Source organism: Adiantum capillus-veneris, chromosome 13 (assembly GCF_014529385.1).
Source record: "Adiantum capillus-veneris isolate H3 chromosome 13, ASM1452938v2, whole genome shotgun sequence".
NCBI classification, from domain to species: Eukaryota; Viridiplantae; Streptophyta; class Polypodiopsida; order Polypodiales; family Pteridaceae; genus Adiantum; species Adiantum capillus-veneris.
This window is the reverse complement of record NC_140943.1, coordinates 140,570,936-140,598,003: the sequence shown is the minus strand read 5'-3', so window position 1 is coordinate 140,598,003 and position 27,068 is coordinate 140,570,936. Positions and strand designations below refer to the sequence as shown.

The 27,068-nt window shown below is 42.5% G+C and overlaps 2 protein-coding genes across 2 annotated transcripts; both read left to right on the top strand.

The window, feature by feature from the left end:
* Positions 1–2,996: 2,996 nt before the first annotated feature.
* Positions 2,997–9,854, top strand: LOC147444978 (uncharacterized). The gene is made up of 5 exons (XM_086527976.1): positions 2,997–3,143; positions 4,820–4,884; positions 5,159–5,228; positions 9,685–9,717; positions 9,798–9,854. Exons 1-5 carry the CDS (start codon positions 2,997–2,999, stop codon positions 9,852–9,854), a joined length of 372 nt encoding a protein of 123 aa, XP_086384102.1.
* Positions 9,855–19,341: 9,487 nt separating this feature from the next.
* Positions 19,342–20,677, top strand: LOC147444977 (uncharacterized). Its single transcript, XM_086527975.1, has one exon. The coding sequence runs from the start codon at positions 19,526–19,528 to the stop codon at positions 20,639–20,641; it is 1,116 nt and encodes a 371-aa protein (XP_086384101.1). The 5' UTR covers positions 19,342–19,525; the 3' UTR covers positions 20,642–20,677.
* The last annotated feature ends 6,391 nt before the right edge of the window (positions 20,678–27,068 follow it).

Below are 27,068 nucleotides of genomic sequence, written 5' to 3'. Positions count from 1 at the left end.
TTGGAAGTTGAATTGTAATCTCCCACAGGCCCTTGTCTTTTACGGAAGAACCTATTTTTTGTGTGGATCTTACTGTCCTTAGAGTCATCCAAAAAAATAGGTTCTTTTACGGAAGAACCCCTTTTTTTGGGGATCTTATTGTCCTTAGAGTCATCCAAAATTTGACTTTCTCAACATGGTCCAATTGTTCGGAAAACCTTTCTTTCAACCTACTTTTTTTTTTGAAACAATCAATATTTTTCTCCTCAATATTTATAAACTTTGTAGACAATACGTGCAATTCTTATTGTCATTAGTAGTTTTTTTAGTGATTATTTTTCATCTGCTAGGGGGCCTTCCCATTTCTACCCAGTGTAGAGTAAGATTAGACACATTTTTTTTTGAGACTATGCATGTGTCCTTGCCCAAGCAGACAATTGCCAGCAAGCTACCTGAATGCCCTTTAGAGAGAATACCCATTCATTGTACAAGCTCCACTATGTAGCTATCATATATTATCTCACTCAGCCTCCAATGAAACTTATTATTTTCTCCCTCTAATACAATTTCCCAATGTTTTAATAGAAATAAAAATAACCACTCATTTTGAGCACCTCATTAGTAAAGAAATTTACATCATTTCCATACTAAAGGTTGCAAAAGCCCACTTTTGAAGTGGGATGAAAGGGAATGATAAAGCTGTGGTCAAACTCTAATGTCATGTTGAAATGCACACCATAGTTTCAAGCTGACTTTGTTCTAGCTACACTCTACAATGCTTGAACCCTCAACCTGCAAGACGCTATCCAACTAAGCCAACTATTGAGATACACTTAAACAGTGCTTGAGCCCCTCAACCAAGAAGACACTATCTATTGTCACTTGAACTCTTGCATATGGTGGAATCTTGACAGATTCTCTTCAAGGCTATACTCGATGCAATCCGCAAGAAGAAGCGCCTTGCAGCTCCTTGAACTCGAGCTTAGCTCCTTGCATATAGATGAAACCCTCTACCCTAATCCACTGCACTACGAGATGTTCTTTGTCCGTTGTACAACACCCCGTCATTACCTCCTTGGCCTATCCACACCCTTCTCTTGCATGCCTCGTTCAACCACCCTCACGTGCCACCTGCCCCCTCGCTCGATAGTAAGATCCCGGTCGCACTCAGAGGGAGTGGGGGGATTGGATTCACTACATTTGGTAATTCCTAGAACACAGACATGAATGTCGAAGGTGGAGGCAAGCGCTGCTAGCACTTTGAAAAAGGGGCGGAATAAGCTATTTTCCTGGACAACAACATGACTCTCGCAATCCCAAACCAATGAGGAGTTTATCTGGAGCTTCACTTTTCAAAGAGACTTTCGTAGGCATGCCAAGTTGCTGCAAGCAATGTGTGGGTGCGAGCAACTTTTTACTAGTAGGTCGTTAACCCTACAAAAGCTGTCGCGACTCGGCTCTAAGACGTTCATTCAACTTTTTCTCTTTGATCATAAAAGGGAGATTCTCCCTATTGAACCCCTCATTACGAGGGTACAGTCGATTGCGCAAGCAAAAGGCTATTCGTTGGTAGCGAAAGGAAACGTAATCCACCTGAGCGAGGCTACAACGGCCGCGAAGGTGTAGCCTACACAATAGGACGTTTGTTGGGGCGGAGTCTTTGATGCCAGCAGGGCAGATGGAGCGGGAAAGAGAGAGAGGGAGGGGGTCTTTCGTATGTTTAACAAGATAAACGGCGCCTGATTTTGCAGCGCTAGCTTCTGCTTGGATGGCTTAGCCCAGCAGCATGAAGTATAGGTATGATTTGGTGAGGACTCAATTTCTAGACTCCCATTTTGTGAGGGTAAGGGAAGAGGCAAGAGAGAAATTCCTCGGAGGGATCACGAAGAATCTCGATGATATTTGAATAAAATGCAAAAGTTTGCCTGTAGATCTTAGTATCTTACTCAATGTGACTATTCTCCCTTGCTACGTAGTACGTACAATTATTACTTCGTTAGCGTAGTGGAGAAAATCGCAAATCTCTCCTCTCATTCACCCACGTGGAGACGCTTTCCAGCGCTTCAAAAAACTCCTGTCAAAAGCTCCTGCGCCATCAAAAGCTACGCGGAATAAAAGTAAACAGCGGAGCAGTTTGGAGGTTCGCAATGCGCAGGATTGACGGTAGATTGATCTTCTCCAGAGGCAGGTTCGCAGTGTCAGGTTCTCTCTCCACAGGCAGGTTCGCAGCCTCTCTCTCTCTCTCTCTCTCTCTCTCTCTCTCTCTCTCTCTCTCTCATCCACAATTGCTCCACAGTCTGCGGCAGTTCTACGTGTGCTGGCTGAAGCACCATGTTCCACAAAACGGGATGGAAGGTGGGAGCGTCATGATCGTCTCCTTTTCTTTCTCCTTCGTCATCAGCCATGTCTGCGCCAGCAGGAGTTGGACCACAAGGAACCGTGGGAGCTCGCAGGAGCAGGGTTGGGGGAAGCGGTGCAGGCAGCACGTCCCTTGGCAATGGAAGCGTCGACGGCGGCGGCAACATGTTGTGTTTCTACACAGACGACGCCCCTGGCTTCAAGATAAACCCCACCTTCGTCCTCGGCATGAGCGTCTGCTTCATTGCAGCTGTCGCACTCCTCCACGCTGTAGGCAAGATCTATGCATCTCGATCTGCTGCTTAGCTATTAAGGCCTCTTTTCTTGGTTTTAGTCATAATTTTGTAAGGTTGTAAGGATCACACCACTTCACTTATGCTCGTGGGTGACTCTGATCGGCCTTAACATGAACTCCCAGTGTGCTGCTGTATATTTGCGAGATCGATTTTCTCAGCAGCTATGGGTGATTTGTTTGTCTGAGGCAATCATCATAATCAAATGCAAGATGTTTGTTGATCTCGTTGCCACATACATGGAAAATACCTCTATTGATACGATGCAGTCAGAGGGGAATCGCCTCTTTTTTTAGTGCACGTGGCTCTGCAGATATGGTGCTTGAATGTCAGAACCTGAGGATTTCCCCTCAGTGAGAACTCAGCATGTCCACTGTACTTGTCGCTCATGATGTGATTATGATGCAAATATGGAGTGATGGCAGAAGAGTTGCAAATCTTGCAAGAAGCATATCTTCCAAGTCTTGTGCTCTCCAGACATTGTCGATGGCGATTCATACAGATGCTCCTGATGTTTGTAGAGTTTCCAGCCTTTCTTTCAATTTTCCTTTCCCCGCCAGCACACTTTGGAAGTATGTGGCTTGACCTCCTAATTGCCACAGCAGGGATGATTGCGTCTTTTTGATCCCCATACTATCAGGGCTTTCATTCACAAATTCCACATGTGCCACATGATTGAATGCACATTGCGATTGTTGCAGCTCTTCTAAAATGTGAGCCAAGAGTGTCTCTTTGCCGAGCCCACCTTGGCCCACTATACCCACTAGACAGATCATTGGTGCCCTAAAACTGGCTGATCCTGTGATAAATTGCAAAACCTCGCTAGCTCGCTCCAAGCCTATTTTGGTGATGGGAGCTTCATCAGTGAACGTAACATGAGAGGGGAGCTTGGCAAGGGAGGCAAAAATAAGTGTGATACGATTTACAAGAGAGTTTAGCTCGGCGACTACAGCGTCGAGCTCGTTATTAAGATTGTGACTGTGTAGAAGGCCATAGAAAGGGAATGAGAGTTTGCTTCACAGCTTGTAGACTTATGGCAATACCTGATGCCTCTTTACCGAGGCGTGTGCATTTTGGAGTTTTCCGTCTAGCAGTTTTTGCACCCAGTTTGCATAGTGCCATACTTTCTCAAGCTTCTGTGATAGCTGAGAGCCGTTCATGGTTCTGCGGTAAGCACACTGGAGAGCTAGATTTGGTTTCATAAGCAATGTCAAGATGCTCAAAAGCCGGTAAGGGGATTGGGATGACAAAGAGCCTCTATAAATCAAGGTGTCACAGAGCTAGTCCGGGCCTGAAATAAAACACACGTCTCATCAAGGTGCCACAGAGTTAGATTTCATTTCATAAACAATGTCAAGATGCTCAAAAGCCGGTAAGGGGATTGGGATGACAAAGAGGCTCTACAAATCAAGGTGTCACAGAGCTAGTCCGGGCCTGCAACTCAACAAAGAGCAATACTCTCGAAATCTGCTTCTTGCGTTCTTGAGTTCGGGCCTGCAACTTGACAAAGAGCAATACTCTCGAAATCTACTTCTTGCGCTCCTGTTCTAGAGTAGCCGTGAACGTGCAAGTGTAGGTGATTATCGTTGTGGATACGTACGAGCTCTAAGGGGCTCAACTGGGTGACAATGCATTGCTGGCTTTTCCAATCAGATCTTGCGCAATTTGTTGTCCCCCTTTGCACTATTCATCTCTCGAAAATTCAATGCTCCAGGGTTTGTGGCGATGATGCAGGGTGTGGTAGTAGCATTGGTGCAATACGATCTACTGCATGTTGTCGGTAGGAGTACTTGGAGGACCTTGAGGGCCATGGAGTACACAGATGGCGTTAGCATACCAAGGCTAGTCACAGCGCACAACACTACTAGCAAATCCCTCTTATCAACTCTAATTGTTTGCTTGGTGATTCCACGTTTCACAATGCTGCCAATTGTCCTGTAGATCTTCATTACTTGCTAGTGCATCTTGCATGGATAACTAATTTGATGTTTTGAGACCATGTCCACCTTGTGCAACGTCTAGGAGGGGAGAGTTATTATGCACGGGTAGGGGGTGTCCATGCTGAGGATAAAGAGGTCTCACTAGCAATTATAGCATCTATTGGTGTATGTCCACCTTCAACTACCATACTCAGCTCGTTTCTGCAGGCGCAACTACTTATGGCCTAACTCTACCGTGTTTCATTGCAGACAGATCAAGAGAAACTTGGACACAACTCCTCTACATTTGCAACGGCGACATATTCCAACGTGTGGTGAGTACAAAGTGCCACATTTTAATCTTGAACGCTGAGGACAGTAAAAAGGAACACACCAAAAATTGCATGCTGCTGTGGGAATGGCACGTTCCCTCGTATTATAAAAATTGGGGAGGACTGTGCAAAATTCCCTGTGCACGGACACCAGCACGTTTTCTTTTTTTTTCTATAACATAAGAGATAAAGAACACATACAAATAATGAGATTACTCTTAGAACCTTAAACATTGTGCTATTACTTTTCTAACGCTTCGTACTTATTCTTTGCAAGGGACAATCAAGAAATCAGCTACCGCTTGCCTCTTCTCAGTCTGAAACCCCACAACAGCGCAATCCAACACTAGGTACATAGTTGTTTCAAATGCTTGAACTGTCCGTTGCTTAGCCATGACTAGTAACTAAATATCACAAGGTTCTGATCGCATTGAACCATTAAGATTGAGTCCGACTGAAGCCTTCAATGGACCATCACCGAAAGCGTAGGATACACCTAAGTAGATCGAAAGCGAGACATCGCACTTCAATCAAGAACAAGGCTAGATTTCTATCATGCTCACAATCATGGATTGATATCATCAATTTAGTACACCGATGGAGTTCAGAAATAGCAACGACATTCAGAGCTTTAAGCATATGCTTTGTTTGTGGTGTAGTTTTCATCCAAAGAAGTGCCTCTTTTCATTGTACTCGAGCTCCAGACGAGACATCGGTTGCAATGTTTGCTAGCAGTCTACTGGTATCCAGCTTAGAGGCTACACAAATAGAAACACAATGGGTGCAGTGCTCCGCTTGTGAGAACTCAAGTGTACGTCGCAGATATTGTGTGACGTTACTTCCATACTACACAAGAAGAATACTGAACGGAAATCAGCTTCACATACAGCTACTGAGCGTCATTGACATATCTATCAACGCCATCTCAACAGTGACAACAATTGCACGTGGTACACTAGACAGACGTTCAATATTAGATAACCCTCTGCTATCATGGAGTAAAGAGCATAGAACAACCTTCACAGAGCAAGACCTAGCTACATCACAAGTGGCAGACATACTTGCATTCAATCTTGAGAACAACTTCGTACTACAAAAGTACATGTCGATGGCTGAACGACCGAATAAGAATCTTGGCCTCTACATACTAAGTCAAGATAGTGTGAGCAAGATCATTCAGTACCAACAAGACAACGCACCGTTTGCACTGATGGCGCAGCTTGACACGAGTTTAATGTTTGGTATCATCGAAAACATCGTTGAACCAGCTAGGAGAAGAACATTCACCGCTAGCGATACTTACGAATTTGCTTCTCTGCAGCTTCGTGGGCGTCAACAATTGCTTGAGAGAACAGTTACTTTCAAGCCCAATGGCATGCCTGCCGCATCAAGCTCCGTGAACGACATCACAATAGAGACGGCAGTATTTCCATTCCTGTTCCCTTTCGGGAAAGGCCAATAGGATGGTAAAATCAACTTCATTATATATGTAAAGATACGTGCATCGACTCTGTTCTCCGTTTACACCCTATACAAGCCATACCTGCTCATAATGTACCAACTAAAGCAGGCTCTTATGTTGGCTAACAATACACACACGAGCTTGTTGCAAAGGGACATTGACAACTACAAGAAGGCCAATCGTACAGCAACTTACAAGGATACTATGAGACATGTGCTTCGGTACAGCACCCCTTCCAGCATGCCAGGCTCTTGCCTGTGGCACTGCAAGAACCTAAAGGACTTGATAGCAATGGTGGACGAATGGGGAATGTCTGATTTCTTCTTGACTTTCACTACAATGAGGTCACAAACACAAGATGGCCTGAGATTGACACCGATCGAGCTAATTGCACGTCATTTGAACGCCTCCTTCACTTGGACACACTGCCCAGTCGAATGCGCCCTCACCTTCCACACTAAATTCCAAATGCTTATGTCCAAATATATACTTGCGAAAGGTGTGTTGGGCCGTATGCAACACCACTTGGTTAGATATGAGGTCCAAAATAGAGGATCACTGCATGCTCATGTCATACTGTGGATTCATGAAGAAGACAAAGAGCAACTATCTGCTGAGATAACCGCATACATCCGGCCAGAAACTAGCACTGTGGTTTTGCCAGAAGTGAGCCGCCTCCGACAACTCGTGCTCAGGAAACAACTTCACAAGTGCCGTACAAGTTGTTACCACGGTGAGATGGAGTATGTAAACACAGTTTTCCATTTCATGCGCAGCCAAATCCAAACCCAGTCTTCAACGAACAAAATCACAGATGGCAATACTTCAGGCCCCGGCATGAAGACAGAAATGTCGTACCGTACCACCCTACACTGCTTCTGCTATGGGGTGCACATATGAATATACAGCGGGTCACCAATTCATCGTTGTCCTATTACCTCCTAAAGTATGCACTCAAAACTGAACCAATGGGCCACCTCAACATTCGCTCAGAAGATGTAGAGCGCTTAGGCCTAGGTGGCCTTGACACTGTGAAGTTGAAGCTGATCTCAGCCTCTTTACTGTCGAAGCCTATCTCAACAACAGAAGTGGCATTGAATTTTTTGCAAATCCCAATCATTTCAAAGAGTGACACCGTCCAATACGTCGACTCATCACCCCCGGCACTACGACAACGAATCATTTCTCACAACAATGATGTCGTGCTGCACCCTGTCGATCTGTACTGCGCACGACCACAAAGTCTGGAGAATCTTACGTTCTACGACTTCCACAAGAATTACACAGTGACGAAGGGAAAAAAAAGGGGAAAAAAGTATTTCAGAGGCGAACACCTACCGCCAATCGCTGGAGCGGCAACACCGACTGGTCCGTTTCACAGACTTCCACCCAGGGCATCATCTGGAGGCTTTCTTTTACAACGTGCTGCTAAAGAGCATCACCTTCAGAAACGAATCCCAGCTGCTCTCACCGGAGAACACGTCCAGGTCATACTATCTTGAGTGCAAACTTAGAAATTTGATACTCACAGATGAGTACCTTGAGATGTACATCACAAAGTATACACAACGAAATATGCTCACGACAGATCAAACACACCAATTTCACAACATGATACTACAGAATACATCCTCAACAAAGGTTGCCTGGCATTTCAATCTCCAGATGTGCAAACAGACTACGAGCAACAGGACACGACTTCTCGTATCTCTGTCCTTCTAAACGAGCTTCAAAATGTCTAGAATGCGTCACTGACATCTGAACAAGCAGAGATCTACAAGAAGCTCACAGAAGCAAACGGTGGTCTGCATGTGATCATAGGCACTCCTAGCAGTGGCAAAAGCTTCCTCATAAGATATATCACAAGCCAACTCATAATGCAAGGGAAGATTGTCACACTCGCTTCTTCGACTGGTGCAGCGGCCACGAGGTTAAGCAGCATCGCAACAACTGTCCATTACCAATTCAAGATACCAGTGCGCACACAACAGTATCCCCTGTCAATCTCCGAAACTGATGACAGATACGTCAGTATCAAAGAAGCAGACACGATTATCATAGACGAGATTTCTATGTTGACAAAGAAAAATTTTGATCTCATAGTACGACAAATTGTGAATGTCACCAACGGCACACTGCTAGACCCATTCGAAGATAAAAATCTCTTCTTGTTCGGTGATTTGGCACAGTTGCCACCGGTATGCAGGCATCAAAGTGATCATTGCTACTCATGCCACATCACAAGCTCCACTTATTGGTCCACTGCTACTACGTACATTATGTCTTGCTCAGTGCGCCATGCAAAAGATATCTCTTTCATAGAGTTCCTCAATACAATAAGAGTCAGGCTCCCCACAAAGAAAGAGGTCCACGATGCGCTCGGTGACCGCATCATAACGCAGGATCAAATAGAGCAACACATCGATAGGAATATGACAATCATTTGCACACACAAGAGTGACGCTCGATATTATTATAACCTTCTCTTGGAACGCTTCCATCGGCATAGTCACATCATCCAAATCGGCCTCAAGACAAATGCACACAACGTCCCTGAGCTCCAAGCATGGCTTGAAGATCCCGACTTCCACGCAATTGACAGAATAGCAGAAGGAGCAAAGGCGCTGATAACAGAGAACATAGACTTAACAATTGGAGCAGCCAATGGATCACTATGTCGCGTAGACAAAATCCTCCAAGATGAAGAAGGAGGCGTCAAAGCAATCAAAGTCACACTCGACACATCCAAACAGGAACTTACACTTCGACGGTCAAAGCATAGCAGACGGACATTCAATGGGCACTGGTACCATAAATCCACATTCCCACTAGCTCTCGCCTGCGCTATGACTGGACACAAGTCCCAAGGAGCAACAATCAACTCCAACGTCTTGCTCATTGTAAAAGAATTTTTTGCCCCTGGCCTTCTATACGTGATGCTATCACGCGTCACTGAGCGAACTCGGCTACATTTACTAGAGCTACCTACTCCAGAGATATTCACACCATCTAGATTTTTGAACTTCTAGCCAAGAATGTTTCCTATGCCCTCTTCAGTATCAATTCCTCTTTCTATTAAACAGATGAAATCGCCTTGTAACTGCCTTCTATATAAAGCAAGAATTTTTGTTTAACTGCTTGTCTTCTCTTTTGTGGACTTCTCATGTTCAATATGTTGCACTGCTGAGACACCTTCCCTATCACCCCTGCTCACTCTGATCCACCTTTTGTTAATTTACTGCTCTTCCCTTTTTCACTTCATTCATTTGTGTTTAAACGTTTGTCGGATCTTATGCTTCAGAAATATTGCAAGAGGTCATCAAAATAATTTTTTTTACGTGCAAGAAACTGAATCAAACAATGGATCACAACACCCGGTACATTTTGCACGCTTCTCTGATCTTGCATCTGCCTGTGTATACACATGCAAATCAATCACTCATCTTACTGTGCAGCTCTTCAAGCAATACATGAACAACGCAAAGGAAACGCAACCAGCAATACAACCTAAGAGATTTACCTCACGACTAAGCTGATGAGATTGGCAAACTCAGCAGGCGAGAAACCCCATTCGTATATTGAGGTTGAGGAGTTCCATACTTTTCAAGAGCGTCGCAACTTCATGAATAAGTGCAACGCAAGATATAAAGCTCTAGACCAAACGATGGCCACACCAAGCACAGACAGAATGTCAACAGGTACTATTAGAAAAGAAAAATATAATGCCTTCTATATGTCGTGCTAACCAGATTGCTCCTACATCCTGCAGGTCTCATGAAGCAAATACTTGAAGAGCTTGACATCCAGTACGAGGATGATGAGAGTATGTTGCATAATGTTGAAGCACAACAACTCCTCGACACAAAAACTGAAGGAGTTACACTGTACACGATGGAGCAGCTGCGGTTTGGTTACAACATTGATTTGGTTGAACTTTCAAAAGCTACTCAAGAAAACTGTGCCGCTATCTTGACAAATTTCATGACTTCGGCAAACCACACGCACGATGCAACTAACCCACCTATCACAATCCAGAAGGTAGCATGACACTACAGTAAACACAAGGCAGTAAATTATGGACAACCAGCCTCCCCATACGAGCCAGTTGCGACAGACCAAGGCAAGTATGGATAACAAGTATCACTAGCTTCCATTCATTTCTCCGTAGCACCGTCATTTTTTTATTTACCTAACCAATCTGCATGGAGTGCAGATTTAGACACTCATCAACAACCAGAGACAAGCATCGACCTTTCACCCCAGAAAAAGCTGCGTCGCGGCAAGAATACATAGTCTACAGTATACGCTACACGAAAAACGATAGGAGATATATCGGAGTTACAAATAACGTCCATAAACGCGTTGGCTAGCACAAGCGCAATCCTCCGAGGAGAATGCAAGCAGACATGCAAGCACATAGTCCTTTCGAGGACAATTTTGAAATTACCACTTTAGCAACTAGGACCAATATACATAAAGCTAGAAACTTAGAACATTTCTATATTAAACAACACAAGACAACAACTGCATTAGCTTATAACGTTTGTTCTAGATATCCACCAAGGTTGAGAAAATATTATTTTTTGAAAGAAAACAAGAAGGTATAGCTGTGAACTTCTGTCATCTTCATTTCATTGTTTTGTTCACTGTCTTTGTCACATAACGTTGGTCATTGGCTACAACAATGTTTTTTTTTTTCATTCAAACTATGGCAGACATGACAACTTATCAACTTCTTTGATTGAAATGCTTTTTTTTTCAGTTTAGAATGGGTAGGCCGATTCCAGTTGATCTGATTGAGCAGCAGTCAAAATTTTAGACTGCAATGTACATGTTGCAATACTGTCTTTACCCACATTTGCAAGAGCGGGTGCTCAGACACTACATGCATAAATGGAGTGAGTTCATTCCATGGCTAGTTCAGCCACCTACCCCATGGCATCCACATTACATCACTTGGAATACACTGGGTCGACAAATCACCATCGACATCGCCGTGCTAGCTGGTTGCTCCACAAAACACCATTGTATGTTGTTCGTTCAGATTGCGGACGTGCTCGGCCTACTCGAGACTATAGAATTAAATTACTCTAACGTGGTCCGCAGCCACCTTCAGTCAACTAAACAATTCGTTTCGCACTATTTTTCTGTCAACCAGTTTCCCACACGCGCAACTCTGAAGAGCATCTTACCGATATAGTCCTCCTCCTCTTCTCCACAAAAGATTTGTCCATTTCATTGTAAATAAATCATTGCATGCTACATTCAAAGTTCCGTTCTTAATTCCTCAACTTTTTGGCATAATATTTTCATGAAATCGTTTCAGTCACTTACACTTACTTGGCATAAGAAGATTTGTGCAAAAAAAATAATAAGTTCTCTCTCTCTCTCTCTCTCTCTCTCTCTCTCTCTCTCTCTCTCTCTCTCTCTCTCTCTCTCTCTCTCTCTCTCTCTCACTCACCTTTCATTTCGACAATCTTCTTTACGGATCTATACTCTTGTTCAGTGCTTGCTCTCTCTCTAATTGCAATGGCCTTGAAGGCTTGTACCTGTATACCAGTTTGTTATCCACTTCCGGTTATACAGGCTGATGAAGCACTCTAGTTAGAATTTGTTTGTGAGGCTTCGTGGTTAAGTTCCAAATATTTTAGCGTTCTAGAACTTACTATTTACTTGTTTCTTGGTCACAACGTGACAAATCCTTTTTTGGTTTTTTTTGCAGTAATCAATTGGTGAGTTAGAAGTAAATTAAAATTCCAAAAAATTTACATGATAAACTCATTCACAACAAGTACCATGAGGGCCCACTACAACAACAAACCATCACATAGGATAACTCTGCTACAACATCACATCCATTCCAACATAGATAGATCCGGCTAACGAGGGAGCCACCCCACAAAACATTCCCAACCAAACCATAGATGGTGGACTCAGCAAAGGATGCCATAGAAGGAGCCCCATCTGTCACATGATGGTGAACCTTCCTCAGATGAAGAGCGCCACAGACACGCCGAAGGAGACACATCCGAACCAAAAGAAACTGTAGCATCCGAGTAAAATCGCAAAGGGATGAGGCCCATAGTCCCCATCACCCAAGCCACCGTCATGAGACTTAAAGTCGAGCTAGCCATGTTGGAAGCCACCACATCATTTTCTCTCTTACAAAGAAAGTTGTGTACACAATGACTAGCAAAGAAAGAGCGTACTGAAGCCACCAAGCAAAGATGCAGCATGAACCTATCTTTCATGTCCTTTGCACCCATTTGCATATCTTACATGCAAGGCCGTTGATCGAAGGGCATTCCTTGAATAGGTGGGAGAGGCCTTCGCTAAGCACTCTACATTGAGGGCATCTATCTGGGCCAATCCCCCTAGTAAGAGCCTTTACCCCAATCGGTAATGCTCCCAAGAGTAACTTCCAGAGAAACACCTTCATATTGAGGGGTCACTATGGGCACCATATGTTCTTGGTGACTTTATCCCATCTTGATTCTAGCCAGTTCATGCCCCATTGTTTGTTCAGTGGAGAGAAGCAATCCATCGAAGCCATAAGTGTGTGGTATACTTGTTTAATTTGAGGCTTATAGAAGTGCCTATCCTTAGGTCATCGCCATGCCTTCCACTCCACCTCAGACTCACAACTAGGTAGGCACCAATTGTCCACCCATTCCAAGGCTGTGCTGATCAGTAATCCTTCAGTCCCATCCAGGTTGTACCGGAGAACCATCTGGTCTGTTCCTTTCCACCGGTTATTTCTATAATCCTAAGCTAAGTGTTTCATAATACGCTTTCCACAACGTGACAAATCCTAAACAATGAGATTCTTTTGAAACCATACTTTCCATGTAAAGTTTTGTATTGTATTTGTCCACCATTTTATGAATGGGCTTTTCTTTGCAACGCGTTCTTCACCGAGGGTTGATGCTTGATTGGCACCATTGCCTTTCAAGATTTTACATATTTTTGGCTAATTCAGCGTTATTTTTTGAAGAGCAAGTCACATTTTTACCCATAAAAGAGCCATAAAAACATGAAAAATACCCCAAAACGTGCAGAATGCTTATCATAAATCAACCCTGCCTCCACCTTCAGCTCACTCTTGCGCACTTGAACCAAGTATGACATGCTTAAATGCACACCATATTTCCAAGCTAACTTTGGTCTAGCTACACTCTACAATGCTTGAACCCTCAACCTAAAACACGATCCAACTAAGCCAACTATTGAGATACACTTAAACAGTGCTTGAGCCCCTCAACCAAGAAGACACTATTCAAGCTCCTTATCACTTGAAGTCTTACATATGGTGGAATCTTGACGGATTCCCTTCAAGGCTACACTGGATGCAATTGCAAGAAGAAGCGCCTTGCAGCTCGTTGAACTCGAGCTTAGCGCCTTGCATATAGATGAAACCCTCTATCCTAATCCATTGCACTACGAGATGGTCTTTGTTCGTTGTACAACACCCGTCATAAAAAAAAATAGACCTCGTTGGCATGTCCACAACCTTCTCTTGCGCCTCGTTCAACCACTTTCACTTTCCACTTGCTCCCTCGCTTGATAGTTGTAAGATCCATGTCGCACTGAGAGGGAGTGGGGGGATTGGATTCCCTACATTTGGTAATTCCTAAAATGCAGACATGAATGTCGAAGGTGGAGGCAAGCGTTGCTAGCACTTTGAAAAATGGGAAGAATAAGCTATTTTCCTGGACAACAACGATGGAGCTTGACTCTCACAATCCCAACCAATGAGGAGTTGATCTGGAGCTTCACTTTTCAACGAGACTTTCGTAGGCATGCCAAGTTGGTTCAAGCAATGTGTGGGTGCTACCAACTTTCTCCTAGTAGGTCGTTAACCCTACTAAAGCTGGGGCGACTTAGCTCCAAGACCTTTAACTTTCCTCTTTGATCATAAAAGGGAGATCTTCTAAGATTCTCCCTAATGAACCCCTCTTCTTTTAGTAAGTAATCTGCTATATTTGGGTATGAGTCTCATTCTTGTGTTGAGTATATCAAAGAAACAATGTGAGTAGGGGGTACCAACTGAGAGAAATTAAAAAAAGCCCTCATTTGGAGGGTATCTTTGATCGCACAAGCAGAATGCTATTCGTTGGCAACAGAAGAAAACGTTATCCACTAGAGTGAGGCTGCAACGGCGGTGGAGGTGTACGTGACAGGTTGTCCGATGTGGTGGAGTTTTTTATGCAAGCAGGGTGGATGGAGCGAAGCATGCGGCCTCAAAAAGACTGAGAGAGAGAGAGGGGGGGGGGGGGGGGGGGGGGGGGGGGGGACGCTTATCTATAAGCGTCATGGGGTGGACTTGAGGGATCAACGGCTAGAGATGGATCGGCCTTTGATCGCCCCCCAATTTAAATAAAAAATTAAGTCTGCCTGGCGTCGCGAGGATCCCTCGAACCCGCAACCTCCCCCTCCACAGCCCGCAGCTCTATCCACCTGCGCTGCCGCGCACTGATGAAAGCTATGCGCCTTTGCACAATCAAATACCTGCCCCCCCTTGCAGCGTCGATTCAACGGCCCATATCGTGCAACCCGCCATTAAATTGCCCCTGTCGTAGATCCCTCGTGTGACACCCCGTGTCACTTATAAACCCGGGGGGGGAGGGGTCCCGTATGAAGTAGCAGAATGTGACAATTTGTGTTGCAATAAGCAGCTCCTGGCCTTTCCATGCCTTCCCTCCCAAGAATAGATCGTTCTTATAGAAGCCTATCTTCCATGTCCTTTGCACCCATTTGCATATCTTACCTGCAAGGCCATTGATCGAAGGGCATTCCTTGAATAGGTGGGAGAGGCCTTCGCTAAGCACTCTACATTGAGGGCATCTATTCGGGCCAATCCCCCTAGTAAGAGCCTTTACCCCAAGCGGTAATGCTCCCAAGAGTACCTTCCAGAGAAACACCTTCATATTGAGGGGCCACTATGGGCACCATATGTTCTTGGTGACTTTATCCCATCTTGATTCTAGCCAGTTCATGCCCCATTGTTTGTTCAGTGGAGAGAAGCAATCCATCGAAGCCATAAGTGTATGGTATACTTGTTTAATTTGAGGCTTATAGAAGTGCCTATCCTTAGGTCATCGCCATGCCTTCCACTCCACCTCAGACTCACAACTAGGTAGGCACCAATTGTCCACCCATTCCAAGGCTGTGCTGATCAGTAATCCTTCAGTCCCATCCAGGTTGTACTGGAGAACCATCTGGTCACTTCCTTTCCACCGATTATTTCTATAATCCTAAGCTAAGTGTTTCATAATACGCTTTCCACAACGTGACAAATCCTAAACAATGAGATTCTTTTGAAACCATACTTTCCATGTAAAGTTTTGTATTGTATTTGTCCACCATTTTATGAATGGGCTTTTCTTTGCAACGTGTTCTTCACCGAGGGTTGATGCTTGATTGGCACCATTGCCCTTCAAATTTTCAAGATTTTACATATTTTTGGCTAATTCAACGTTATTTTTTGAAGAGCAGGTCACATTTTTACCCATAAAAGAGCCATAAAAACATGCAAAATACCCCAAAACGTGTAGAATGCTTATCATAAATCAACCCTGGCTCCACCTTCAGCTCATTGAAATGCACACCTCAATATGCACACCATATTTCCAAGCTGACTTTGGTCTAGCTACACTCTACAATGCTTGAACCCTCAACATGCAAGACACTCTAATTTTGAAGATATATTTGGCTTTATTTTTTCAAGAAGCTTTTTTCAAGACCAATATTGATTTTTAAAAGAAATTTTTGGAAGTGTATTCCTTTAAAGAGCTTGAGAAAAAGAAAAAAACTCACCTAAAATCGACTTGGGATTGTCTTGCTTTGAGGACATGCATGACATGCAAATACAGGGGTTGTTATCCACATTATTGACCATGTGAGAAAGAGAGAGAGAGAGAGAGAGAGAGACCACCACATTGCCTGTGTGTTTGCCATTATACTTTTCATTTCAAAAAAATGACAAAAAGGAGTTCGCTTCTCCTCTTGTAATGTCCACTTGGGATCGTCACTTCAACTAGAGCGCCAATTTGTCAAATACTATGCCACGATGACAAGTCATTTATGTATGCACACATGAGCTCCAGGCAAGAGCTCCAGGCAAACTGCTATCCACCCAACATGTGTGTGTGTGTGTGTGTGTGTGTGTGATAGATAGATAGAGAGAGAGAGAGAGAGAGAGAGAGGTCTTTTTTTTTTGGGGGGGAGGGGTACTAATAATCTCTAAAGTCTCCAATTTTAGAGTATTTTTTGATTATTTTTACCCGCTTTACTTCCTATTAACTTGGTTTGAGACCAGTGAAATTAAACTCTCAACCCCTAAGCTCAGGTAAACCTTCTCCAAACATTGCTTGCAAGAAGCCGTCCTATTGCATAGCTTAAATCTCTCTCTCTCTCTCTCTCTCTCTCTCTCTCTCTCTCTCTCTCTCTCTCTCTCTCACACACACACACACACACAATGTTTATCATCACCAAAATAAAAAATTGAGTGACAAGTACTATCAAATGAGATTTGAGAGGGAGAGAGTTGACAGACAAAGAGAGAGAGAGAGAGAGAGAGAGAGAGAGAGAGAGAGAAGACAAGAGACCTAAAAAATATAACCAATGAGTTTTGATTTTTGAACGCAAGTGCTTACATGCTCTCATGCTTTCTCAAGGAGGGAGAGGGGGTGGGATGTTTAATATTGTGAAATAAACACAATGACCTCAAATTTGGGGATATATATATATATATATATATATATATATATATATATATATATATATATACATATACATATATATATATACATATATATGTATGTATGTATATATGTATATATGTATATATATGTATGTATGTATGTATATATATGTATGTGTATATAGTATGTATGTATGTATATATTTATTTATTTATTTATATTTATATGTATGTATGTACGTGTATATAGTATATATATATATATATAGAGAGAGAGAGAGAGAGAGAGCTTTCTACTCTTAGAATAGAGACAGTGTTCTTTGTCGCAGCAACGCGCGGGTCACATACTAGTATAATATAATGTTGTAAAAACAGTTGTGGGTACACAATGCATGCGCGGGTGAGGTGGTTAGCCTATGTGATCCTTAACCCGGACGGCCAAGTCTCGGGTTCAAATCGCCCCACCGATGCCTTGTTTTTTTCGTTGGCCATGTTTAATACGCCTCGCTTTTTTGACGACCCGCCTCGTTTTTTCCACTTACCAAGTTTAATGCACCTCGAGATCCCGCCCCCCAACCCCGACCATTGATCCCATTACTCCACCCCGCATTTAATATAAATGTTACTTAGTGCCAAGGCTGTAGGTCTTACACAATATGACTACGTCATTTCATTTGCTACGTACAATTATTTAGAATTTATTAGTGAGGCTTCATGGTTAAGTTCCAAATATTTTAGCGTTCTAGAACTTACTATTTACCTTTGTTTCTTAGTCACAACGTGAGATTCGTTTGAACCATACTTTCCATGTAAAGTTTTGTTTTGTACATGTCCACCAAATTACGAATAAGCTTTCCTTTGCAACGTGTTCTTCAGCCAGGGTTGATGTTTGATTGGCACCATTGCCCTTCAAATTTTCAAAGATTTTACATATTTTTGGCTTTTTTTTTTTTTTTTGGAAGGACAGGTCACATTTTTACCCATAATAACAGGCAAAATACCCCAAAACGGGTAGAATGCCCGTCATAAATCAATCGGGCCTCCACCTTGCAGCTCACTCTTATGCACTTGAACCAAGTAGTCTACCTTGTCCAAGCTTTAACTTGGACCTTGGTTACCCCTTCCCAACTTAAGCTCCTCACAACACCTATGAAATCACTAGAGTTGTGGTGATGGCACAAGATGACACAAACTTGTAATTGAAATATGACCATACTAACCACTTTCTTGTTAAATCAATCCACCCAAACTAGATTAGTTTTTGTAATTACGTCGAATACATCGCAAAATCTTTGTAGTTTCACAATGCGGCCAAAGGACACTAGGACATAAATAGTAAATTGCAATCTTATTTTTCTTCTTTGATTCATCGATGCTACTACTATTTGTTGGGTATTGTGTCTCTTTTGAGCCACATTTCTTTTAGGCTGACTTTCATGTGTCCATATTTATGTGCATCTGTCCAAGCCCTCCGTCCACCTCCCTTTCCCTAGTCCCTTTCCTTTGGATGTTGCATCATAATCTCCCACAAGCCCTTGTCTTTAAGGGGAGAACCTTCTTTTTGGTTTCTGAAACATATCCGATGTTGCAAAGAAGACGTTTGCCGATGATACCCATGGTTGTCCCAAGTGTACCCGATGTCGCCAAGACCCAATGCGCGAGTTCCCTCGCGAAGAAGTGCCTTCGGAACATGTTTCCATCGCGACAAGCTACTGTTTTTGTCTGTTTTCAACCCGTAAACCTCGTAGACGGGGCTGATTTACGAGAAGGAACCCGAGAAAAAACCTCTTTTGTGTGTAGGATTGGAAGAGATGATTTTCTATGTAGAGGTCTCTTCCAAGGAATTGCTTTTCGAAGTTGCGTTTCGAGCGTCGAGAAAAAAAAAACATTACGTGTGTATGAGTTGCAATCAAGTCAATTGTCCACTCAAGCCCAAGTGTTGAGTCCCCCTAATATATGCTTTAAACAAAGACCTTGAGACTTGAGAGAGAATAACCACTCATTTGTGCTCCCTATTATTAGTAAAGAAATTCACATCATTGCCATAGTGAAGGTTGCAAAAGCCCACTTTTTTGGAAGTGGAATGAAAAAAGTGGAAATTTCAATGATTCAAAGTAGAAAGAAGGGACTAAGAAAGTGAATAACTCCATAATAATTCAAAGTAAAAGGGAGTGCACTCTTTTGAACCCACATACTAAAAAACATGCTTCTTTGCCCTTTCAAAAGGTTAGAATTTTTGGTTTGTGAAAGACTCAAAGACAAGTGGAAGTGGATGGAGAGATAGATGTCTATTGTCTCATTAAAAGCCAAATATGGATGTGTGTGTGTGTGTGTGTGTGTGTGTGTGTGTGTAATGTTGCCCTCATTAGAAGCCAAAATTTCTATGTAGAAAAGGCTTTGGAATAACACATGCATGCTCATATGCGTTCACCATGTTGTATGCACCACCCACAGTGCATCCCTTGGTGAGAGGCTAGAGCATGTTGCTTAATGTAGAAGCTAGTAACAAGAAGTGCATACACACACACAGCACCATCTCAGAGCACTATATGTGTGCTCACAAAAAACACTTGCACCTGGCTCTGACATACACACACAAACTCTCATTTAAGGTAGCCATGTTAAGCTATGAAAATACAACAGGAATCTCTCCCTCTTCTGCAACAATCAAGGAAGGAAGCCTCTCTTACTACTTCAATCTTCCCAATGAAGGCATCTTCTCTCCTCATCAAACTCCCACCTCAAAGCATCACATCATATACACATCACGCAACCTCAACTTTCTCCCTTCAACATACCCCATTACTCAGCATCGGGGCAAGCTCGCACCCTCCTCTGCAAAGACACAATCAAGACCTCTGCTTGATGCTGACGCTGGCGGTGCCGCACCGCTATCTTGGCTCTCTGCCCTCTTCTCAAAGCGGAAGAAACCGCACAGAACGAGATCCCCGCATGCCTGCGATGAGCAAGCATGTGAGCCCTCACCCGCCGCATCTCTTGAATGGGAGCCTCCCCGGGCTTCTTCATGGGAGCAACTCTCTTCCTGGGAGAAACCCTCATCATCGCTATGGAATCTCTTCACTGAGGAGCCCCACAGAGCTTCTGAGGCAGACATGCAAGAGCTTCTCCCCAGCAGAGCCGTACAGGATGCAGCACAAGAGTTTGATCCGCTAATGAAGAAGCAGGAGACCTCGAGCAAAGGATGGGCGAAGAGCTTTCTAACCATCAAGTGGGCGATCAAGCTGAGGAGACCGAGCAAGAAAGGAGCGCACGGCTACGGTGACGACGATGACAGGGGAGCGAGCGCGGGAGCTACTTCTTCGAAATCAGGGCGTTCGCAAAATGTAATTCAAAGTGGCCAACTCAAGGTTGCGCAAGAGAGAGCTTTCCATAGCCAGAGGGAGTTGGGCGCAACATGGAGCTCGCATTACAACTCCCGTCTGCAGACTTATGGTAATTGCAACAGTAACCTAAGGCCCTCTCATCATTCCAGGGGTGACCATGGTTTGCTTAGATTTTATCTCGCCCCAACAAGAGGCCTCAAAATGGGTGGCAAAAGGCCAAAAAGTCATCACCCTCTCATCCCTGAAATTTAATTTTTTGCAAGTAAAATTTTTTGCAAGTAGTATAAAGCCACATAATCGATACTCTCGTTAATATGGTAACTCTACAAATTAAGTACATCGTAAGCGTGCACAACCTATGCCAACATACCTCGTTTGAACCTGCATTTGTTGTTGTTGTCATCGTCGTTGCTACTACTCTTTTTAAAGACCCGGTGGCCTATACTATCTTAGTATGTACTGTTTATATTTCTTTATGGTCTTGCATTTCTAACATGCAAGATATCAAAACCCTTTTAAAACGTTCTACTATATTCATTAATTCTTCAAGATCGTGACAAGCTAATGGCCTCGCGTCCTTGATACACCCTATCTAAAGTTTTCAACGAGAGTGCACCATTGGATGTTATTATTCTTTATCATTTTTTGTATAATCGATTTTGAAGGTTGTTTCACAAGGAATTTTTCAAACCCTTGAGATGTTTTGTGTCAAAAAATGCAAAGGCTAATTTTTTATTGCCATATAGGTGCATTATTCCATAGTTTTTATGGAGCATAGCACCCAACTGGATAAATACATGTATCATCTGTAAGCATCATGGGAGGGGTTGTATGTTCTTTGTTGATTGGGTAAGTGGTTTTGGTTTAGGGTGTGGTGTTTGGGTATCTAGATCTCTTTTTCAATATTCACCATCATGCATGCTCGCCACAAACATACAAGAACCTCCTTTCATTATAGTATTCTAGTGAGTTGCAAGCCCACTGCCTTGGGCCATAATTGTTATGAGTGTGTCTGATGCTAGAAGGGAGCGAGAGAAGAGCTTGGACTTAATTATAAACTTAATCTTGATTACAAGACATAATACTTGATACAAGACTCGGAGTACAAGACAAGGCTTGATTGCAAATGATGTGGGTGATTACATAAGCGATGATGTATGCAATGATATAAGTTATTATGCAAGCCATCTTTTTAGAACCTTCTAGCACTTTTCTCAATCTTCTAGAATCTTCCACACCATTCTTCTAGAAGTCTCTAGAAACTTCTGGAAGCTTCTAGTGTTTTCTTATAGCATACTCGAGAAGACTGACTCTCAAGCATCCATGACAATAATTGTGCCATTGGAGGATTTTATTGGTTGTATCCTTGTTGGCAACTAGATCTCCATTTTACTATCCTTCATCGTGCCTACTCAATAAGAACATACAAGAACCTTGTTTCAATGTGGTATTCAAGTGAATCATCGGCTTGTTGCCTTTGGCATGCTTATGCCACCAATTCTCTTGCTTGTGTCCTTCTAAATTTATGAGTGTGCATGTCTATATTTGTAATTTCTTCTTCACTTCATGATTGTTGGCGGCAACCAATTAGTTGTAATCATTGTGTCTTTTTGGACATTCCAACCAGCAGTCTCAAATTCCATCAAAATTAATGGACATAAAGTAATTTTAGATCACTAATACTCGTACCAATACGGTTGTTTGTTGTAAATTCCTAATTAGTTTTTGTAGCTGTGTTGGAAATGGTGTGATTTGGGCTTAGTAAAAGTTTCAAGTTGTGAAGATGATGTCAGTTATTAGTATGCTGGTAGATATAATTGGTGTGGATCCCTAAATCCCTTGGGAGGCATATGTTGGAATCATACTAGTGTGAACCATAGCTCTCAATCGCTAATATTTTGAAGGTGAGAGCTAACTAACTGTGTGTATGGTTATGGATATGGATTCCTTAAGCTTGTCCATGATCTTTTGACCCACTTGACCACATACGCAGTGCTGACTCTTGTTTTTATAACTATTTATCTATTTTCATTAATGTAAATTTTTTAAAAGAGTTGTAACCATTATCTAAATAAATAAGTAACCACTTTAGCTTTTCTCTCATTTCCTCTCTTGTTGTAAGTTCTTTCCACATGTTGTTTCAATTATTTTCAATCATGCTTGAGATTCATGGATTGTTTAGTGTGTGGGCTTAGTAATTTCCATGGCATGTAGATTGTGTGTGATTGTCCTGATTGAGTCCCCATCATTTATCTTGAGTAAGTCTCCACTTATGTGATGCTTAATTGTCACATGTTGTTCTTAATTAGTTCCTGGGGGATCCACTGTTTATAGAAAAGACATGCCACCTATATTAGAGAATTTAGAAAACCTCCTATTTATGGTCAGTGTAAGTCAATTATGACCCCTCTTTTCTTTTGCCATACTCAGAATTGTGACTGGAGAAGTTATATTAACTTAACAAAGAATGTACATAGAACCTCAAGGACAACATGTGCCTGAGGGGAGAACTCTTCCAAAAGGGGTTCTACAATACATTTGTTGGAAACCCTGATTTCTCTTGCCATATACTTGTTGTTTGTTCTCATAGTACTGATATTGAGTTGTTTCTCCGCAACTGTTTATAGATAGTCCTCCAAAAATGACATGTAAACGTGGGTGACAATGACTCCCAGTATTTTTTAGTAATGTATATAATCCATAGAGATTATAAACAACCAACTTGGTTGACTTTTGAGATTGAATAGGGAAATGAATAAACTTTACAAAGTTTAGTCAACTTATCTACAAGCACCCAAACCGAGCCATGACCTCTGATGGTGATTGGTAGACCCACAATAAATCTCATAGAGAAACTACATCTATAGTGTGAAATGCTTCATAAGTGATCAATTTCATGAATTTGCCTGCTGCTCCAAATCTCCCTTTGCTAAGCACTACATGCATTTAGCAAAAATTGATCTGAACCTGCATTTTCGTGACTATAGTTTCGAATGCTATTGCAAATGTCATGCTCATAGCATATAGGAAATAAGAGGGTAAACAACTCTATGAAAGAAGCTAAATACTTCCCACTACAATCACTTGAAATCCTTGCTAAAACGTTTGAGCTATAAAAGAATGTGAAAAATAAATCACATTTAGATACAAAACATGAAACATTATTAGCAATGCATAGCCTTTCTATATGTATAAACAACCATCCAAAAAATTGTTCATGATATGACATGCTATAAATGGTCTAATACACGGATGTGACTAGCACTTAGGGACTCTCTCCCAGTATGTAATTGGAATAACAGGTGTCAGTGTCAGTCCTAGAGACTCTTATTCTCCACATGTGGAATACGTCTCATATAATGATGTCTAGAAATATGAAACCTATCAAGTATGAGATGTACTTGTGTGTGGAGGTAAATGTAAACACTCAGCAACATGAGTGAGAGGGACCCTCATGAACCTTGCTCGACATTGGCTAAATTGAACTCCATGAGCTCCTAGACCCGGATGTTTCACACCTTGTGATTGACAACATGTGGAGGGTGCAAAAACGTATCCAGTACACTACTATCCCAAAATTCTTTTCTCCTACTCGCTTGAGAGTGAATTTCAATTTGCATTTGTCATCCTTGTGCTTGAATCTAGCTCATAGTCATGTATGCTGGCAAAGTGAGAGTTGTCGTATGTACCATGCATGCCCTTTTTGGTGTCACGTAGCCTATAATGGTTGCATCTTGGTCAATTGATTTCCGGAGTCAGGAAGGCGGGGTTCAGGGGGATACCGCCCAAGGATAGTGTTGGGGTGGCCAGACCAATGTGGATAGGTAGACCACACTATAAGGGGTCCAAGAAGGAAGGAAAACTGCATTCTTCTCAAAATTGGGTGGTGAACTAGAGACTAGACCTTCTCATGCCCATAGCGGCATCTCGCACAAGAATCTAAGTTCACTTCATCATCTCCTTTGTTGTCATTCTCAGCAAATATCTTTGTGCCTTTTCCCAACCAATAACGCACCCGTGTAGGTGTGTGCGTGAATGTGTGGGTGTGCATCATGAATGTGTATTGTCTTCATGGCATTTGGAAAAGCATGTACAATTCAATGCTTGCATTGGCAGGTGACAAAGCATCATGCATGTATAATATATGGAATCCATTGGAAGACCATATGGCTTGCAGCTTAGGAAGAGAGAGAGAGAGAGAGAGAGAGAGAGAGAGAGAGAGAGAGAGATGAGTCAAATTGGATGATAGTAGAGCACTACTTATTTTTGAACATGTGAGGAGAGAGAGAATGGGCATGGCATGCCCATGGGGTACTGTGAGAAAGGACTTGAGGAGAGTAGGAGACCATCAATAAACATGGGCCACACTCAAAGGTGGTTGATCTACCACACCCCCTCTTTTCAATTAACTGGACACCTTGCCCTGCCTCTCAGAGCAGGAGGCAGTGCCTCTCTCTCCCTCTACCTCTCACTATAGAACTGCGAAACCGGCTTTTGACTGAGCTCTAACGATTTTCTCCCTTGGTCCTTCCACTAAATCTTACCTTCACCAATGCAAATACAGTTATTTGCACTCAAGTCCCTCCTTGCTATGGTCTAAAGTCACTATGACAACTACCCACCCAACCTTCTTTCTCTTGACACTCTTCGCAGTCCTCCTCTCACTGTCATGAGCACCTTACACTGCCCACCACCTATCCTACTACAATCATTTATCGTGCTAGCATCCCCCATTGGTAGCATATCCAGCTCATTTACATAATATACTCAAACAAAACATGTGGATGTGAGAGCTCTCTACTCAATGCCCTACAAGAAGTGGTTCGGTGAAGGGTGGATTTTAGAGGGTTATATTGTTGGCCAAAAAGTTGATCCCAATTTTATGTTGCATATTAAATTAAGTTACAGACGAGAGAAGGGATCCAGATCTCACGGAGAGAGGACCAAAATTGGAAATGTGGGATACATGTAGTTGATAATATCACTCATCTAAGGGGAATGCATCGATGGTTGTGCTTGGCCATGACCAAGAAAAAAGCATCGATAACTTTGAACCAAGGGTGAATTGGAGAACTCCCACTAGTTGGTCCTGAAAAGTTGAGTTCAAATTAGTTGGATGACTTTAAAATGAAAGGTCAATCTAATAAGGAAGTAATTCTTGGGGTTAAGGGATCTGTGTAAGAAAAATGGAATGTTATCACCCTCTTAATGTGGCATCAAAGAGTAGGAGAAGTCCTATCTTGGTGTTGATCTCAAGCAGAATGGACATCAAAAATCACGGTGTAACTATTTGAGGATAGTGCAACCGATGGTCCGTGGCACGGCCCTCACACCTGATGACTAAAATGGACACACACGAAGCGAAGGAAATCTTTGGTTGAGGCTTGTGCTCCAAGCACTCATCTCTCGTTGAACTAGTGTACTTGTTCAAAGTTTTAGATCTCAACTTTAAATTTTACAGAGGTATTTATTCACTTTTGTTTCTCTTTGCTACATGAGCATTTAAGTTGCATATGGCTAGTACATACTGAAAGAAGAGTTTGTATGGGCTTTTTGTGTATATATATGAAACCTTGCTTGGTGAAAGATAGACGGACCATATATGTTTTCTTTGAGAGGTTAGTAAATGTTAGTTTTGTTTTTTTCTTAGGTCACCTCATGGAGGAAACAAAAAATCCAAAGTAAGAGAAAGTAAATATCTCTAGCTTCTACAAAGTCATCTGATGATAGAAACAAAAGAACTACAACAACATCAAGATCACATGATGGAAGAGCCTTCAAAGATGGACACATAATAAGTCATGATGCTGAAAAAATTGTGGATGATGGGGATGAGATCCAAGAGGCTAAGATAGAAACAAGCTCGGAACCAACTTCAAAAACTAAGAAGTAAAGAAGATGGAGACCGGCATGGAAATACGAACATAAATGGGCTTATCTAGTGGTGATTGAGAAAAAGTAGCAAAGCAAATGTAAGTGGCGTATTTATGCGAAGTCGAAACATCAATTTTCCACCAAAGGGTCTTCTACAATTCAACTTCCTACTTTGCATGAACACAATAACTCTAGGGTAAAGGGGCCAGTAACAAGCAGGGTCCCTATACAACCACCCGTCTACCACTTGAAAATGACTAACAATTGCTTCCAACGTTGAAGAAACACGGCTAGGTGGTGAGATGGTTAGTGCAAATGAAATAAAATCTTGCCCATCGGATCTTTTGTTCAAGCCTTGTTGTCACAACGGCTCTATTTACCCCCTGCTCTACGTTATTGACCCCGCATTTTGTCACATGACGAACACGATTTGTTGGTGCACACCGCCTGCGAAGCGCCAATCGTGCTATGCATTTTGCTACTACTTGACAAGAGGCTCAGGATTTGTTTGCACCTCTCCTGCTTTGAATCTGTGCATCATGGGCCAAGCAATCAATTGCTCAGCTTAGATTGCCTTCTACTGGCGCCTTCACCCTAGCTATCGCAAAATGGCAACCTTGAAATGGGCAGCCAAGAAAAACTAAATTTGCATTCCCCTTATAGAGTATGTAGCCACTTTTGAGGACAAAGAAAAAGTGAGGTACATATACAGATTATGGCTTCTCTGAATAGAAAGCCAGATATGGAATTTGTCCAAGCCATCAAAGATGTCCTATGGAATGTTCTATGCAAGGAGATCCTAGCA